Raw genomic sequence first — 19104 nt, forward strand, 5'->3', positions numbered from 1 at the left:
ACCATGAAGGAAGGCTTTATACAAAGCTTGCAGCTCAGAAACCATCCTGGCAGCGGTAATCGCCACCAAGAAGGCTGCCCTCCAAGATAAAAACTTGGCATCACAACAGGTTGTGTCAGGGACTGCAGTACCAAGATACGAACACCCCTTTGAGAAAAGCCTTACAGAGCCTGGAAGAAAACGTAGGACTATTGTTTAGATGGAAGTTAGTGACAGCTGCCAGCTGCAGCTTAATTGAAAAACTAGCTCATTGCTGGAAAAGTGGAGAGAGGAAAGATAAGCTATATGAAACTGGAGCAAAAAGGGATCTGTGACCTACTGACGAGCCCAAATGGAAATCCTTTTCCATTTGCTGAAATAAATCTTTTTAGTGGAAGGCTTCTGACAAACTAAAATAATATCCTTTACTGGAGAGGGAAATTTGGCCTGACTGAATTACTGAAACTGGAGGTATCAAGCTGTCAGCCTCAAGGGGGAAGTCCCCATGGATGGGAAATGAGATCCTGAACTGGATCCAACATCCAGAGTGAATATTTCAGATGAGACCAGAGGAGGGAGAAACACGTCTGACGAGGCCAAAAGGGGGCAATGAGGATGAGGTGAGCTTTCATGCAACAGGCTTTCTGTAGAACTTTTGGGATGAGGGGCATTGGGGGATAGGCGCAAGAGACCCAGTAGCCAATCATGAATCAGAGCAACCCTGGCTGACTCCCCCCAGTGGGCAGATCAAGGCAAAGAACTTGCTGCATTTGTGGTTGGTTGGAGATGCAAACAGATCCCAGGGCGGAGATCCCCAAAGATCTGACTTGTGACAGACTGTTTCAGGGACCACTCGCAGGGGTTCCGGATAGACCTGCTCAGCTTGTCTTCTTGTACGTTGGAATTGCTGTGTGTATGTGTTGCAAGAAGAAAGAGGCCAGAGACCTTCATTCCCAAAATCCCATGGCCTCTGTGCTCAGACAGTAAGCTCATGTCTCCTCTTGCTTGCTACCGGACTACTGCCATGTTGTCTGTCTGAATCGACACCATCCCGAGAGGAAGTCAGCCCTGGAAAGCTTGCAACATTATTAGGACTGCTCTCATTTTGAGGACATTGCTGTGCAACTTGGTCTCCCAGGAGGATCACGTGCCTTGGACCGTCCTTCCCTGGAAATGCCCCCACCCCCACAGGGAGGCATCTGTGGTCACAGCGGCTTGGGGTAGTGAAAGGCAAAAAAGTTTCCCTAGCAAGAGATACCCAGTCAGGACCAGCAAGCTCAAGTGTTGCTTGCAGACCCAACAAATTCGAATTGGCGTGCACATGGGGTGAAGACAAGCAGACCAGTGTACCTCCACAGTCCATTGGAGCACTTGCATGTGATACGTGGAGAGAGGAACCAAATGGATAGCTGCCACCAATGTCCCAAAGACCTGAAGGGTGAGATGGGCAGGGACACTGTCCCAATCGAAGAGAACTATTTGCTCACGGATTGTGTCTACTCTGCATGGGGAAAGATCTGCAGCTTCCGACACAGTGTCCAGAAGAACTACTATGAATTCCAGCCTCTGGCACAGAAGACTGAGAGATTTCGGAAGATTGACAGTAATGCCCAGATCTTTAAGTTTAAAGTGAAGTCTGTGGCTAGTGAAGGAAGATGCTTTGTGGGAGCCGCGAGGTGCCAATCGTCCAGGTATGGGAAGATCTGAAACACCTGCAGCCGGAGATGGGCTGCAACCACTGCCATACATTTGAACACCCGGGGAGCTGTGGCGAGACCAAAGGGCAAGGCTCTTAGCTGATAATGACTGGCCCCCAGCCAGAAGCGCAGAAATATCCTAGAGCGCCTATTTTTGTATGATGGCATGCATCCTTGAAATCTATCTAGCACATCTAGTCGTCCTTTCACAGAAACTGAAGAATGGACTCAGTGACCATCCAGAAAGTAGAGTTGTGTACACTTAACATAAATGTAGATGTTAGAGTGTTATTCACTGTTGCAGTCATTACATTGGGTAATCTGCTGGCAGGTTGCCCTCAGTCGGCCTGAATAACAAAGTCTTGGGTCCTGCGTCGGTTGCCGTCTTGTGTGTATAGTGAAGGAAAGAAAAGGTATAGAAAGGGGGATGGTGGGTGGGTAACCTGGGCTTCCACACTGAATACACTCAAACATATACATTTATGGTTAGTGTACACAACTGTACTATGTTCTTAGTGTTTCACTGCTGCAGTCATTACATTTGGGTAGAATCCCAAAGTTATGGATGGGAGGATGGAACTAAACAGCATTAGGAGCAGCTTTAAGGCCCTGCAGAACTGCAGTGGCAAAGCCGGCCCCGGATTTGGAGAATAGAGGCAAATGATAATGCTTTGTGAAGGTATGAACAGAGCTCCAAGTAGCAGCTTCTAGAATGTCTTTGGTTGGAACTCCTCTGAGAAAAGCTGCTGAAGTAGATGCAGTCCTGGTGGAACATGATCTGATCCTCTTGGGCACAGGTTTACCATGGAGCAAGTAGCAGAAACAAATGCAGTGGCTTATCCTCTTGGAAAGAGGATGCTTTGATATAGACTTTCCCTCTGACCCTGCAGAAAATGCTACCAGTAGTTACTCAGACTTTCTTAGAGATATGGTCCTGTTTAAGTAGGATCTTAGTTGTCCGTGTACATCCAATGAATGCAGAATCCACTCCCCCTTCTGCAGATTTGGGAAAAATGTTGGGAGGTGAATGGTCTTGGTTAAGAGCCACACTGGATACCACCTTAGGCATAAAAGAAGGATTGGTCCTGAGGGACACCCTAATATGGGTAAAATATAATAAAAGGCTCCACTGCCATGAGAGCCTGTAGTTCTGAAACGCTTATTGCTGAAGTGACTGCCAAGAGAAATTTTATATGCGCAGTAGCTGCTGGTTCAAAAGGAGGCAGGGTGCGTTTCTCCAGCACAAAATTGAGGTCCCATGCAGGAGTTGGTGATCTTCTGGGAGGCCTTAAACTTTTGGCCCTTCTAAGATACTGTTTAAGCAGAGTATGAGAAAAGATTGGAGGCTCTGTGTTGTAATGAGCCGAGATGGCAAAGGCATGGATTTTTAATTAAGAAAAAGATAGCTCCTTGTCAAGCATCTCAGTCAAATATTGTAAAATCCAAAGAATATTGGGCTTTGCTGTGTCCGTTCCTTTTGCTTGGTTCCAAGCACAGAAACTCTTCCATTTATCAGCATAAGATTTTCTAGTACTAGGCCTTCTGGCTTCCAAAATGACATCCATCGTGGATTTACTGAGAGAAGTTTGAATAATTAGTTCAGCCATGCTACAAGATTCATTGTTTGGAGCTGTGTGTGCAGAATTTGATAGTTCTGCTGAGACAGCAGATGAGGTATTTGAGGCAAGTACCATGCAGGAAAGCTGAGACATTCCTTAAAGTGGGTACCAGTGCTGGCGAGGCCAGTCCGGAGCAACTAGGATAATTTTTGTTTTTTCCTGTCCGACTTTTAGTAAGACCTTGGAGAGTAGAGGCAGAGGGGGAAAGGCATAGACAGATAGGTTTTTCCAGCTGAAGGATAGGGGATCCATTTTCTATGCTTTCTTGTGCCGAGTTCTTGTGCAGAATTTGTCCAATTGATCATTTTAGGGAGAGGCAAACAGATCCATGTCTGGGCTCCCCCATTTCTGTGTTAACATGCTGAAAATTTGCAAATCCAGTTTCCATTCGTGTGAGTCCATAAGATTTCTGCTTGGGTCGTCTGCCAGATTATTTTGTTTTCCTGGCAGGAATTGAGCTTTGAAGATGTATTTGGAAGTCATGGCTGTGTTCCACAAGGCCATGGCTAGTCTGCAAAGGGGGTAGGAATGTGTACCCTCCTGCTTGTTTATGTGCCACATAACCGTGGTGTTGTCCGTCTTTATCAGCAGTTGTCCTGGATGAAGCAAGTCCCTGAAGGCTGTCAGAGCATTCTGAACAGCTAGCTACTCTTTCTGGTTGATATGCAGATGCATTTGGTTTGGACTCCATTTGCCCTGAATGTATCTCCCTGCCAGGTGCCCCCCCCCAAAGCATAGTCTGATGCGTCTGTGGTTAGGGTTTGGGTAGCAGGGGGTAGAGTGAATGACAGTCCCTTGTTTTGGTGACATGTCTCTGCCCACCAAAGAAACTCCTGTTGTAGACAGGGAATGAGAGGAATCAATGTTTCCAGACTGACAATGTTGACTCCATAAACTTTTTAGGTACCACTGACTTTTCCTCATATGCAGTCTCGCATATGGAATAGTACAGTTTTGCACCTACCATAAATGTAGATGTCCGAACAGGAATGCATCTGCAGTCATTACAAATGGGTTGTCCTGTCGTCAGGCAGCCCTTCGGTCGGCCGGATTCCAAAGTCTGGGTCTGGCCTCGGCTGGTGTCGCACTTCACCCGTCATAGCTGCAGTTTTTCGGGTATAAAGGCATCAGCCGACGCCATTTTCCTCAGTGTTTCTTGCCCCAGATGCCAGGTGCCCTCTTGGATAGCTAAATTTTGGATAAATGCCAATGTTTCCAAATAGTAGAAGGCAAACACAAAAAATAAGCATGTATGTACATATATACAAACAAATACACCATAAGAGATCCCCCCCCCAGCTAGCTATTAGATGGGCAAATACCCTAGGAGTACCACAGAGGGGAAGGAGGGTGGGTAATCCTGACTGCAGATGCATTCCTGTTCGGACATCTACATTTATGGTAGGTACAAAACTGTACTATGTCCTTCAAGGATGCATCTGCAGTCATTACAAATGGGTAGAATACCATAGCCAAACTAGGGGAGGAGGAAGAAGAAATTATGGTGTAGTTAGGATCCCTTGCAAAACAGCAGTGGCAAACCCTGCTCGGGATCTAGAGTATAAAGGTAAGTTATAATGCTTGGCAAATGTATGCACGGAGGTCCAAGTAGCAGCCTCTATAATGTCCTTGGTAGCCACTCCTCGTAAGAAAGCTGTGGCCTTATGTTCTGTGGAGTTTGCTTTCCATGGTAGGAGTAACAGAATCTGATGCAATTTCCTATCCACTTGGAGATTGTCTGTTTTGAAATTGCTTTTCCTTCCCTTCCTGTTGCATATGCTACCAGAAGCTGGTCAGTTTTTCTATTGCCTTTGGTTCTGTCCAGGTAGTAGCGCAACTGTCTATGTACATCCAAAGTATGCAGCAGTCTTTCCCCCCTGTTCTGTGGATTGGGGAAGAAGGTAGGTAGGTGGATAGCCTGGTTTAAAGACACTCTGGATACCACCTTAGGCATAAATGTAGGATTTGTTCTCATGGACACTCTGTCTTGATGGAAGATTAGGAAGGGTTGTACTGCCATTAAAGCCTGTAGCTCAGAAACCCTTCTTGCTGAGGTAATTGCCAGCAGAAAGGCAGTTTTCCAGGATAGGTGTTGAAGATCTGCTGTTGCTGCTGGTTCGAAAGGGGGGAGTGTCAATTTTTCTAGCACAAAGTTCAAGTCCCAAGCTGGTAATGGTGGTTTCCTAGGAGGTTTTACATTTTTAATTCCTCTCAGAAACTGCCTGAGTAGAGGATGTGAGAAGACAGGGGGATCGAAGCTGTATTCTGCAGAAATAGCTGATGCATGTATCTTGATGGAGGAATAGGACAGGCCTGTATGGAAGAGCTCTGCCAAATACTCCAGGATGTTGGCAATGTCTACCTTTGACACATCTTTTCCCCTTTCAGTACTCCAAATGAGAAACCTTTTCCATTTTCCTGCATAGTTCCTTCTTGAAGGTCTGCGGGCCTCAAGGATAATGTCTTTAACCCTTTGGGATAAATCTGGGTTAGTTGCTCTTATGCAATGTTCCAGGCAGTCAGCTGCAGAGTTTTCAGGTTTGGATGCAGGGTGTTGTAGCCGCTTTGAGTTAATAGCAAGGGGATCAGGGGTAGTGTCCACATTTTCCCCCCCGAGACATGCTCCTCAGTAATGGATACCAATGTTGTCTTGGCCAGTCTGGAGCTATCAAAATGATCCTTGGACGTTCCTCTTTGATTTTCAATAGCACCTTGTTCATCAAAGGAAGAGGTGGGAATGCATATGCTGTCAGGCCTTTCCAACTGAAGGATAGGGAGTCCACCTTCCAAGCAAGTGGGTGGTACGTCCTGGTGCAGAATTTCTTGAGCTGGTGATTGAGTGGGGATGCGAATAGGTCTATTTGTGGTAGTCCCCATTTCCTTGTGATGACCTTGAAGATGTCCGGGTGCAGCATCCATTCGTGAGCATCCGAGGTAGTTCTGCTTAATGTGTCTGCTAGGATGTTTTCTTTTCCCGGTAGAAAAATTGCTTGTAACTGAAAGTTGTAGCTCAGAGCCATATTCCATAGGTCCAGTGCCATCCGGCATAGAGGGTATGAATGAGTGCCTCCCTGTTTGTTGATGCACCACATGACTGTGGTGTTGTCTGTCCTTATCAACTGCCCTTCTTGGAGGAATGGACTGAAATTCTGGATTGCTAGTTTTACTGCCAGCATTTCCTTTTGATTTATGCGCAGGTGCAGCTGATCTGGAGTCCATAAGCCTTGAATGCACTTGTCCAGCATGTGGGCCCCCCAACCGAGGTCTGAGGCGTCCGTTGATGGTTTGGCTTGGTTGGATGCTGTGGAAGGGCAAACCTGTGTTTGACTGGCATGCCTGAGCCCACCATAGGAACTCTTGTTTCAGGCATGGGATTAGTGGTATTTCGGTTTCTAAGCTGTGCCTGTGTTGAGACCATAAATTCTTCAGGTACCACTGTAGCTTTCTCATATGCAGTCTGGCATGAGGGACCAGGATTATGCAGGATGCCATGAAGCCCAAGGCCTGCAGTACTTTCCTTGCTGTTAGTTTGTTCTGCTTTGTTAATGCCAAGAAGTAGAGAGGAAGTTGTTCTTGTTTTTCTGCAGTTAGGAATGCCATCTGTTTTTCTGTGTCCAATTCTGCACCTAAGAAGGTTATTCTTTGGGATGGTATCAGTCTTGATTTTTTTATATTGACTGTATCCCACGGCTTGCAGTAAGCAAATGACTTTTTGTAAGTCTTCTGTTTGCCTGATACAAGCGGACAACAAAAACAAGCTGTCGTCCAGGTATGGATATATTTGGATTCCCTGAAGCCTGCAGTGTGCAATTACTGATGCCAGGCATTTCGTGAACACTCTGGGCGCAGTAGATAAGCCAAACGGCAATGCTGAGAATTGATAATGCTCTGATCCTGCAAGAAATCTGAGGTATCTTCTGCAATTTGGTCGTATGGGGACGTGCAGGTATGCCTCCTTGAGATCTAGAGTCACCAGCCAATACTCCTTGCCCAGCATGGGAAGAAGTTGCTGTAGGGTCAGCATTTTGAATTTTGGAACAATGATGAATGTGTTTAAAGCAGACAGGTCGAGAATAGGCCTCCAACTTTTCTCTTTTCTTGGTACCAGGAATAGTCTGGAGTAAAATCCCTTTCCTTGTTCCATAGATGGTACCCTTTCCACAGCTCTCATCTTTGCTAATTGAGCTATTTGTTTTAGGGCTTCTGCCTTTTGATTTGGTGGTAGATTTGGCATTCCTCTTTTTCCTGGTAAAGTATGGAAATGAAACCTGTAGCCTCGGTCTATAGTTTGCAAAATCCACTTGTCTCTTGTGATGTAGTGCCAGTTTTTTGAAAATAAGGCTAACTTTCCGCCTAAGGGTGCTGCTATTTGTTCCCTGGTAGGCGGTGCCAGAGCCAAGTCACTGTGATTGTCCTGTTGCAGTGGTAGTAGTTGTGTCTGTGCCTCGGTGGCTGTTACCTTGCCACTGGCGTCCCCTGTAGGCACCTCCTCTGGATTGATTTCTGCCTCTTGAACGCCTATTTCTGCCTCTCTGTGTTTTAGAGGAGTCTGGAAAGGACCAATTTTTGGAAGGCCAGTTCCTGCTAAACCTTGGAGGCTGAACCTGTAAGAAATCTTTCACTGTTTGTACAGATTTTGCCTTCTCTTCCATTTTCTTCAGTACCTGCTGAGCAGGAGAACCAAATAAATTGACCTTATCCATAGGAGCATCTAACAGTTTTGCTTTAACATGGTCCGGCAAGACCTGTTCTTTCAACCATGCATGCCTTCTTATAACTGTGCCAGTCATGGCTGATCTAAAGGAAGCCTCCAGTGCATCATAGCCACATTTTAAAGAATGGTTACTAACCTGCTGAATGTTATGTACCATTTCTAGAACATATTTCTTATCTAAAGAATCATCAGAGGACAGTTTCTTAGTTAACTGATCAAGCATAACTCCTGGTATTGGATCATATGGAACTGACAGTTGAATGCCCTAGCTGAGAGAGTAGCAGAGGTGTATACTTTTTTTACCCCATCTCTCTAAGGACCTAGATTCCCTTTCAGAGGGAAGAGGGTTTTTAACTGAGGTCGAAGCTACTGCCTTAGGCCCCTGGGAGATAGTCTCGGGATCTGCAAAAGGAGCCTTGTATAAATGGTGATGTGTGTCCGGGACCCTGTAGTACCTATCGGGTTTAGCAGGGGCTGGAGGCAAAGTATCAGGAGCAGTGCAAGCATCATTAAATGCATCATCTACAACAGAAAGAACTGGAGGTATAGCTAAAGGCCTATGTTGTGGTAAATGTAAGAAAGTCCTAAGCCTTTTCCTTGAATCTGAGAAATCTTGCCCCTGCCATTGGAATTGCTCTCTCATGGCATGTAAGGTTTCCCCAAAGGAGAATTCCTCTGGTGGAGAGGCAGAAGGAATAGATTCCTCAGCATCGGAGTCTTCATAAGGAGAAAAAGGAGCCTCTGGATGGTCTGTATTATCTGTATCATCAGAAGAATCATCTGAGGACACTGGCTGAGGGGGCTCTGCTCTAGGTCTCTTTTCTGGAGGAGGTTGAGAGGCCCTGTCTGGATGAGGTTGGGATCCCCTTATCAAAGAGATGAGATCCTCTGCCAGAGTGAGTATTTGGGAACTGGAACTGGGCCTGTGAGAGGGGGGCTTAACAGGCACAGACTTAGAAGCTTTGGCTGCTTTAGCCCTGGCAAAGGCCTTTATGGACATGGCTGCAGGCGGCCTAGCAGCACCACGTGCAGGGGTTGAAACATCCAAAGGGATAGTGTCCAATAAATCTTGTAAAACCACAGTAGCAGGTTGAATTTCAGAGGCCGATTCAACCAGGTTAGCGGAGGCCTCGGTAGTAATCATGGATTCGGCTGAAGATAGAACCGTTTGCTCGGTTTCGGCCGAAACAGAGACACTCGCGGTTTGCTTAACCGCGGTTTCATCCGAAACCACGGACCGCGAGTGTCGGTCCTTTTCTTTGCGTTTAACAATTTGTGAAGTCGGAGGATCCGACGGCATTATGTAAGCAAAATCTGAGCCGAAAAACTGTTCAGCAAACTCCGACCGACGTCTAAGTGTCCGTCGGTTGAAAGAAGCACAGGATAAACAAGCTGCTACGTTGTGGTCTGGGCCTAAACAAGGTAAGCAGTAAGAGTGGAAATCTTTATGAGGTATTTGTTTCCCACAAGTTAAACAGTTATTCACTTTTTCTGACATCGGCTGAGGCAAGAAAGAGTCCCCAACGGGGTACTTAGCTTTTTAGAAGTCTTCGAAGTAGTATTCGGTAGTAGTAATCTCTGGATCTGACCGACCGGCACTTGCGAACAGCTTCTGCTTCGGGTGCCACGCGGCACGAAAGACTGAGGAAAATGGCGTCGGCTGATGCCTTTATACCCGAAAAACTGCAGCTATGACGTCGGGTGAAGTGCGACACCAGCAGAGGCCAGACCCAGACTTTGGAATCCGGCCGACCGAAGGGCTGCCTGACGACAGGACAACCCATTTGTAATGACTGCAGATGCATCCTTGAAGGACATCAGTAGAATGCAGGATGCCATGAACCCCAAAGCCTGCAGAACTTGTCTTGCAGATAAAACAAATGGCAACAAAAACCCAGTTAAGTATGTTGTCAGTTGCCTTTGTCTGGCGTGAGATAAGCCATCTGGGCAGTTGTATTCAAGCTTGCACCCAGGAATGTAATTGAGAGGGTACCAGTTGTGATTTCTGTTTATGGTGTACAATAGGCATGCTAGAAGCCTTTTTATAAATGACAGATGTTGAAGAAGAGTGTCCTTGTCCTCTGCTTGAATGAGACAGTTGTCCAGATAAGGATAAATTTAAATGCTTGTCTGCAGAATGCAATTACTGGTGCCAGGCACTTTGTAAAGACCCTGGGTGCAGTAGATAAGCCAAAGGGCAGTGCAGAGAATTGGTAATGCAAAAACCTGCTTCGAAGCGGAGTTATCTTCTGCATGATTCCCTTATTGGGATATGCAGGTATACCTCTTAAGTCTAGAGTTACTAACCAAGCATTCCTGCCTAGCATAGGCAAAAGCTGTTGTAAAGTCAGCATTTTGAATTTTGGAATGTACAGGAACGTGTTCAAAATAGATAACTCCAGTATTGGACGCCGTGAATAGTCTTTTCTGGGTACAAGGAAAAGTCTTGAATAAAAATCTTGTCCTTTTTCCTTTTCTGGCACCAGTTGAATAGCCCCCATATCCATGAGGGGACATGACTTGTTTCTGGGTCTCTGCCCACTGGTTTTGTGGCAGATCCGGCCATCTGTTTGGAATTGGCAAAGTACGGAAATGATATCTGTATCCCTGGGATACTACGTTTAATACCCATTTCTCCTGGGTAATTAACTGCCAATTTTGAGCCTGAAGTGTTAGTTTTCCCCCCCAAGGGGGCTGCCAAAAAATAAGTGCTTGGTGATGGTAGAGGAAAGTCACTGAGACTGCTTACTGTAGGGTTGTGCTTTGTTTCCTCCAGATTTGGAGGTGGTGGCACCCTATTGCTTTGACCTGTAAGAACCCTGTGATTGGTATCTAGAGCCCTTTGAGCACCTGGATTTGCCGTGAGTGGCTCTGTTGGACACAGGTTTTTAGTAGGACAGTGTCTATTGAACCTGGGTGGCTGCACTTTAAAGAAATCTTTTACAGCTTGCATAGATTTAAGCTTAGTCTTCCATTTTCGTTAAAACCTCTTATGCCTTATAACCAAACAGCGTATCATGCTGCAAGGGGGCAACCAACAATTTAGCTTTAACATGATCAGGCAGATTTTGCTCCTTGAGCCAGGCATGCCTTCTAATCTCAGATCCAGTAACGGTGGCCCTAGAAGAGGCCTTCAAGGAATCAAAACCACATTGCAAAGTATGCTTTCCAACCTGTTCTGCTGAATGCAATAATTCATGTAACTTTTTCACAAAATCAGAAATCAACATCATTTTCTGTTTCAGTAAGCCCATAACATGCTGTTGATATTTAAGCATATGAAACTGGCAGTTTAAAGCCCTTATTGCCAAGGTTGCAGACGTATAAACCTTCTTACCCCATCTATCCAGTGCCCTGGAATCTCTATCAGAAGGGGTGGGATTCTTGGCTGTAGAGGCCTTTACACCCTTGGGACCCTGAGAAATAGTTTCAGGATCAGCAGCAGGATATTTGAAAAGAAATTTGTGGGAGTCAGGAACCCTGTAATATCTGTCTGGCTTACTAGGAGCCGGAGGAAGGGAATCAGGAGCCATGCTTGATTCCTAGAACACATCAACAATGTCTAATACAGGAGGTATTGCCAAAGGTCTATACGGAGGCAGGAGGAAATCCCTAGGCCTCTGTTTTGATTCAGAGAAGTCCTGACTCTCCCAGTGAAAATGTTCCCTTAATGTATGCAAAGTCTCTCCAAAACAGTAATCCTCAAAAGGAGATGCAGATGGGATGGATTCCTCTGCATCAGAATCCTCATAGGGTGGAATAGAAAATTCCTGATCAGAAGAGGAATCAGAAGAAATGGAAACCTGATCTGAAGATTCATAATCAGTGCCTTGCCTAGGCCTCTTGGCAGGGGCTGGTTGGGAACCTCTGATCAAGTTAATTAAATCCTCAGCCATTTTGATAATCTGTTTTTTTAGGTATAGGGGCCTGTGCACGTGGCTCATGGGTCAGTTTTTTAGACAAAAGTTGTTTTTGACCTTGTTTTTGTTGCTGGCGTCAGTTTAATATAAAAATGTTGAAGACTGAAAACACACTCAAAAGCCGGTGCCTGCTCAGCAGTTCCAGACCCATCTAAAAAAGAGACATCCGCGGGTTCAATACTCTTAGAATCTCGCAGCATACCAGACTCAGATTGGGTCTCGGTAGAGGCCTGCGACTCAAAAGTAGCAGGTATCAGGGGCTGTAAAAGCGCCTCAGTGAGTACCGGCGACTGGCTTAGGAGACTTGTCTTTTTCTTTGCATTTTTTTGTGAACTCCGGTAGTCACATTGCTAACAGACATTTCAGGATAATTATATCTTGAACCAAAATATTTAAAATATACAGACACTTAGTATGTTGGTTAAATCTAGCACAAAACCGACAGCAAGGCATGCTGTGATCTGGGCCTAGGCAAGGAATATAGTACAAATGAAAATCCTTATGAGGTATTTGCTTCCCACAAGTAATGCAATTATTAACTTTTACTGACATCGATAAGGAGCAAGAAAAAAAGTTTCCTCAACGGGGTACTTAGCTTTAATTGAAGACTTTGGCACTTGCGAACTGCTTCTGCTTCGGGCACCGCACGGCAAGAAAGACTGAAGAAAATGGCATCTGCTGCATGTTTATATCCCAGACGACCTGACGTCATGGAAGAAGGGACAGCAACCAATGCAGGACCCAAGACTTTGTTATTCAGGCCGACTGAGGGCAACCTGCAAGCAGTTTACCCAAATGTAATGACTGCAACAGTGAAACATGAAGGACATGCAAAGTGCCAAAGGCAGCTCTACCCCTGGAGATCAGATCCAATATGTAATGCTTGATGAAGGTATGGGGTTTAGCCCAGGTGGTAGCCGCACAAATATCATCCATGGAAGCCCTAGCATGAAAGGTGACAGAAGCGGCCACAGCTCTAGTGGAATGAGGTTTAATGCGGCCAGGAGCGGATTCCTCCTCTAGAGAATAAACAAAGGAGATGCAATCCCCAAGCCATTTAGACAAGGTAACCTTAGACACTGCCTATCCCTTTCTAGAGCCCACAAAGGCAACAAAAAGCTGATCTGACTTTCGAAAAAACTTGGTCCTGTCCAAATAAAACTGCAACTGTCTGTGGACATCCAAGGAATGGAAACAGTATTCCCCTTTGTTGGTATAATTAGGGAAAAACACGGGCAACTCAATGGACTGATTAACAGAGAATTCCAAAACCACCTTGGGTAAGAAAGTGGGATTGGTGCGAAGTGATGCTCTGTCCTTATGGAAAATCAAATAAGGACTCTATGCATAATGCTTGCAAATCTGATACACGTCTGGCTGAAGTAACCACCACCAGAAACAACGTCTTCCAGGACAAACTTCACATCACAGTTTGCAGCCGGCTCGAAGGGAGGTGGAGTCAAAGTTTGAAGCACCCTAGACAGATTACATAGGTTGCCTAATGGGAGGTCTAGAAGGAAAAATCCCCTTCAAGAAAGTCTTACACAGACGGGAAGAAATAGGAATTCTGTCTGAACCATCATGGAAATTGGAGATGGCAGCTAGATGCACCCGAATCGTGGATGCAAAAGCCCCATTAAGGAAAGGCTCAGTCAGGTATTGAAGAACAGTAGCTAGAAAAACATTTCCACTTGTTTTTATAACGTTTTTTGGTAGAAGGTTTGTGAGAGGCCAAAATAACATTCCACACCAGAGAAGAAAGTGACTCATGCCTGGCTACTAACAGAAGTGGAGCAACCAAGCTGTCAGTTTGAGAGTGGCCAGATTTGGAGACTACAACCCTTGGGAGTGAGAAATGAGAACCTATTGGAAGTCTAGAATCCACGAAGGTCGGAGCAGGTGTGGCTGAAGGAAGGGGAACCAAACCTGACAAGGCCAGAACGGAGCAATGAGAATCATTCTGCTTCTCAACAGAGTAGCTTTCCTTAAGACCAAGGGTATCAAGGGGATAGGAGGATAAGCGCACGGGAGACCCGTGGGCCAATCAAGAGTGAGAGCATCTCTCGGAGACTCCCCCTGAGAAGGAGAGGGCAAAGTAGCTGCTGCACTTCGCAATGGAGGGGGAAGCAAACAGATCACAGCAAGGCAGGCCTCAGCGGCTGAAAATTTCCTTCGCCACTTCCGGGTTGAGACACCATTCGTGAAGAAGCAGGATGCATCTGCTCAGCCTGTCCGCAATCACGTTGGAACTCCCCGGGATGTGTGTAGCAATCAGGAAACGGTTGGTAGCTATCGCCCACTGCCAAATTCTCATGGCTTCGCTGTAAAAGGGGCAAGATCTGGTCCCTCCCTGCTTGTTGATGTACCAGACCACAGACGTTGTCGGACTGGACAGCAATCGGTCCGAGAGGAAGAAGGGGGTGGAGAGCTTGTAACAGCTCTGAGCTCTAGAATGTTGATGTGTAAGTCGACTTAGAAGAGACCATGTGCCTTGAACAGATTTTCCCTGAAAATGCCCCCCCCCCCCACCCTATCAGGGAAGCATCCGTAGTCACAGCGGTGCTGGGCTGAAGAGGTTGAAAGGGGCGACACCAAAGACTTTCGTCCATTCTCATCCACCAGAGAAGATCCTGTTTGCAAAGATCGGTCATAAGGATTAGTGCGTTCAAGGGATGCTGATTGTGTATCCATTGAGTTTGAAGAAGCCACTAACAGGCGCATATGAAGCCTGGCCAACGGAACAATGGGAATGGCTGCCACCATGGAACCCAGATCCTGCAAAACTTTCCTTGCAGACACTTTCCTGCGGTCGAGTATCACTTACACTTGTGTTCTCAGTCTTAAGAGCCTGTGATGAGGAAGAGATATTAGGCCGAGCAGAGTGTTGAACATAGCCGCTATGAATTCCAGTTGTGAGGGCTGAAGGTTTGATTTTTTTTTCCCAATTGACAGTAATACCCAGAGACTCCGCCAGAGACAGAGTGTGGCACAGGGCCCTGGTCAGCAGACATACGGTGGGGGCTGAGAGGAGCCAATCATCCAGATAAGGAATCCGTGCAGTCTCAAGTGAGCTGTCACCACTGCTAGACATTTCGTTAACACTCTGGGGGCCGAGAGACTAAAAGGCAGGGCTCTGAAATGAAAATGATTGGCTCCCAGCCGGAAGCACAAAAGCCTCCTGGAGCATTTGTCCATTTTGATGTGGTAATACGCATCCCGGAAATATAGACAGCACATCCACACACCCTCCCGAAGGAACGGAAGGATGGATTGAATAGTGACCATGCGGAACTTGGTCTGTATAACTGACTCGTTCAAATGACTGAGATCCAGAATGGGCCTCCATTCCCCCATCTTTTTTGGCACCAAAAGAGTCTAGAGTAAAACCCTAATCCGCATTGATCTGGAGGGACCTTTTGGATGACACGCTTTAGAAGAAGCCTCTTGATTTCAGAAGCTGCCTCCCTCCCTTTGACTAGGTGGAACGTCGGGAAGGGAAAATTTAGGTCTTGGAAAAGATTTGAGGGGAATGTGATCGCCTCTGGGTGATCATTCTCAGCACCCATAGATAGTCGGTAATGGAGGACCAGGCTGCTTGGTGCAGAGAGAAACACATCCCGACTGCTTCCAGAGGAAAGCAATCGGGCAATGCTTCAGGAGCGCTGATAGGGCCTACTAGAGCAATAATCTCTGGAGCCCTGATTCCGGTAACCCCCTCTGCCCCTATAGGGTCATCTTCCACCGTCTGACCCTCCTCTGCCTCTGGAGGAGTCGTCGCCACATGAGTCACGAAAGAAACCTAGTGACTTCTTGTGCCACAACTTTCCACTCCATTGATTCCTGGAGAAGGAACGCTGAGGTTTGAAGAAGCTCAGGCCCACTGCAGACAAGGTCTTTCTGTCCTGCTTGCACCTGGCCAAAGTATCCTTGACCTTAGAACCAAAGAGCGCAGAGGACTCAATATGGGCATTCAAAAAGGAAGACTTGAAAAAAATCTGGTAGGTCGGAAATACGCATCCAGGCATGACATCTGACAACCACGGCAGCACCTGCTGCTCTAGCTGCTCCTTCGGTTGCATGGGAGAGCAACCTCATGGAGGAATTCGAAATCGCTTCAAGGGTGGCAAGTTGGGAGGCCACATTGTCACGTGCTCCATCTGACACTTGACCAGCAAGGCTACCAGAAAGTTCGGAAATAAGGTCTCTCTGGAGTCTCAAAGTGTGCCAAGAAATTCAGCGAACACATAGCAAAGGTGGCTGTAGCAAAGACTCGCTTCCCTAGCCTTGTTGACAGCCTGGGATTCCCTGTTGGGCAGATGAACAGCCGGACTCTCTTCTACCAAGTCTTTCTTTGTGGCCGCCACCACCACAGCGTCTACTAGCAAGCTTTTAGACCAATGGGGTTGATTCTCTGGTGGAGAAAGTACTTAGTCTGATCTCCTGGGAATAGCTTCTACTGAATCTGGACTCTTCCACACTCACTGCACGATGAATTTGACCAACTCATCTGCAAGAGGGGTCACCCAGGAGGTAGTGGGCCGGGAACGGAAAGCTTGTAAGAGTACGGATTCCTCGATGGAAGGGGTGGAAGATTTCCAGTCACCCCGCTAACTCGAAATCTCCAAGATGTCCCCAAAGGAAACTTAGTCAGGGGTGATCTAGGGGAACCCTCCCCATCATCGCCTAGGGGAACCCTCCCCATCATCGTAACCCGTAACCTCAGTAAGGGACTCTTCAGGTGAGTCCATGCGTTTTCTTTTGCACTCCCTCTTCAGAGGGGGCTCTTCGGTGGGAATGTCCGAAGAGGCCTCGGAAAGGGGGGTGCTTTGGATTAGTGGTCCCCTGCAAAGGGCTGGCGATGGCAGAGTAAGAGGGGTAACCAAAGGCAGAGCTGAAGGAGGAGGATTGCTAGCCGCCAGCGCCCTCTCCATAATCTGGAAGGCAGGCCACCCGAAGAGGGATGGGAGCCCAGAACCCAAGAGGACTGATTCGGAACAGAGGTCACACCCAGCTCCTAATGGCTGACCTCCAAGACTGACGTTTGAGAATGGTTCAGTGTGGAAATAACTCTCGGATCCGAGACGGGAACCAAGAAAGCAGTCAGTGCCGGGGCCGGAACGGAATATTCCACCCCCAAAGCAAGGGGTTGAGTAAGGTGAGCTGTCGTCGGAACTGAAGCCCACCAAGACTTAGATGCTTCAGGCATAAAAGTAGTCGGCACCGAAAGAAGGGGTCCCGTTGAAAACAATGAGCAAGGGGGCCTTGGAACCTAAAGATCCCCATCAGGAGAATACGAAGGAAGGAGGAAAAATCCCAACACCCGGAGCAGAACAGGGTCTAGAGATTCCGCTTGCAGTCAATACCTGATCAACAAGACGAACAATGTCTATTTCGGACACGCTCCTGGCAGACAATCGATATCCCAGAAGGGGATTCAGGCCGGTCCAGAAAAAGACTGTAGGGTTGCCCGGCAAGTCCACAGAAGACGAATACCTGGTCTGTGGTAATGAACTCAATGGAGCCGACGATTCTGATTTGAATTGTGTAAACGGTAAAGTCTGCACTGAGAGGGAACTCTCAGCCGAAGTCACAATCGGGGTAGTAGTCAAAATTATATCAGAGGTAGTCTGAGCCTGTAAAGGCAAAGTCGGTGCCGAAGTGTCCTGAAGCAGCCTGTCGGAACCGAAGTAATCAGCGGTTCAGTAGTAGTCGGTGCTGAACCTGGCAGACCATTCAGACTTCGCAGAAACTGCGCTATGTGCCGAAATCGGTGGCACCGAGACAGCGAGTCGATGCTCTGAGGAAGACCTACCAGTCTTAGATCGATTATTTTTGCCCCTATCACCAGCCGGTGAAGAAGGGTCTGAGGGGGAGTGCTTCTTATCCTTGCCTGGAGGGGTTGAGACCTCAGCAGAAATAGCCTCCGAGAAAGGAGAGGAAAGCAATCCTTTCAAAATCAACTTGTTGAGCCGTTCAATGTCCATTGACTAAAACACACAAATATCATATGGTGGAGTCGCAGAAAGGTGCGAGATGCCAAATTAATAAACGCATTTAAACTGCAAGCCACTGTTAGGTAATTTACCACTGCACGACGTGCAAGGTTTAAATCCAGAAGTACCCTTTTTCTCAGACATACTAACACTCGCTCAAACAGAGAAAAGGAAGAGAAAAAGGTCAGACTGCCAGCAATGGTATGAAGAGATACCACGAGGGTGGTAAAAAGTAAAGAAAAAGCAAGAAAATACCAACAATGGTAAGAAAAGGAATACCTGTGGGTAGAGCTAGACTATAAGAAGACACCAGAAGAGAAATTATGGAAGAAATACAAGTCTGAATAATTCAAAACTACCTAGCTGGAGAGCTCTGTGAAAACGCTGCTATATGGCTGCGTGGCAAACGAGATTGGAGGTATGGGATGAAGGGCACTGAGGGTAGTAGCGTGGCTCGAGAGTTTGGTGTACGCTAGCTTGGTATTTGGCCGACTCGGTTCGGAACAGAACCATCAGTGAGGAATAGAAGAATATTAACTTCAGATCACTAAATTTGCTTGAGTAAGGGTTTAAAGCTTATGAAGCCTTTAAAAAAGGCCCAAAGATATAGTGACTGACATGCTTTAAATCCAGCAGCAAAGACCAAAACAATATCATGGACAATTTTAGAATGAAAACTGACTATATAAATTGCTACAAAATATAACTGCAAAATCGTCTTACTTTAACTTTTTCAGTCGCTTGCGACATGGAATTGTCAGTTTCATCAGTTTCATCCTGTAAAACATGCATACATCAGTAGAAATGGTACCATAAACTTAATGCACACTGACATCAAATAAAACTACACTATACCATTTGTTTACCCAAAAAATAATTAGAGAAAGCAATATACTGTTCTTGCAAACGTGCAATTTTTTCAATTAAAAAATCAAGTGAAATTAGGTTTGGACAAAACTTGCTCCAAATGTACACTACTACTACCAGTTAACACCATGCAGTTTTGCTTAAAAACTGTACAACAGGCATTTTTACAAATGTTCAATATTTATATTTCTGTGAAGTCCTCAATACAAAGCCACTCACGAAAACACTTTTCCATCTCATTACCAAAGCAGCTTCACATAAAAGGCAGGCTATTAGTTCTTGTCCAGATTTAAACACAGAAAAACAGTCCTGCAG

The 19104-nt window shown here is 46.3% G+C and overlaps 1 protein-coding gene across 2 annotated transcripts in view; it reads right to left on the bottom strand.

Annotated features, from left to right (window-relative positions):
• The window catches only part of LOC122817656 (scaffold attachment factor B2-like), a 1188489-nt gene that overhangs the window by 949784 nt on the left and 219601 nt on the right, over positions 1 to 19104 (bottom strand). For both annotated transcript variants that reach the window (XM_044090719.1, XM_044090720.1), the window contains exon 4: positions 18646 to 18699. In XM_044090719.1, the coding sequence (XP_043946654.1) occupies positions 18646 to 18699 (54 nt within the window). The remainder of the gene's footprint in view (positions 1 to 18645; positions 18700 to 19104) is intronic.

The sequence above is a fragment of the Protopterus annectens genome, chromosome 13.part0, assembly GCF_019279795.1.
Source record: "Protopterus annectens isolate FY-2018-M chromosome 13.part0, PAN1.0, whole genome shotgun sequence".
Taxonomy (NCBI): Eukaryota; Metazoa; Chordata; order Ceratodontiformes; family Protopteridae; genus Protopterus; species Protopterus annectens.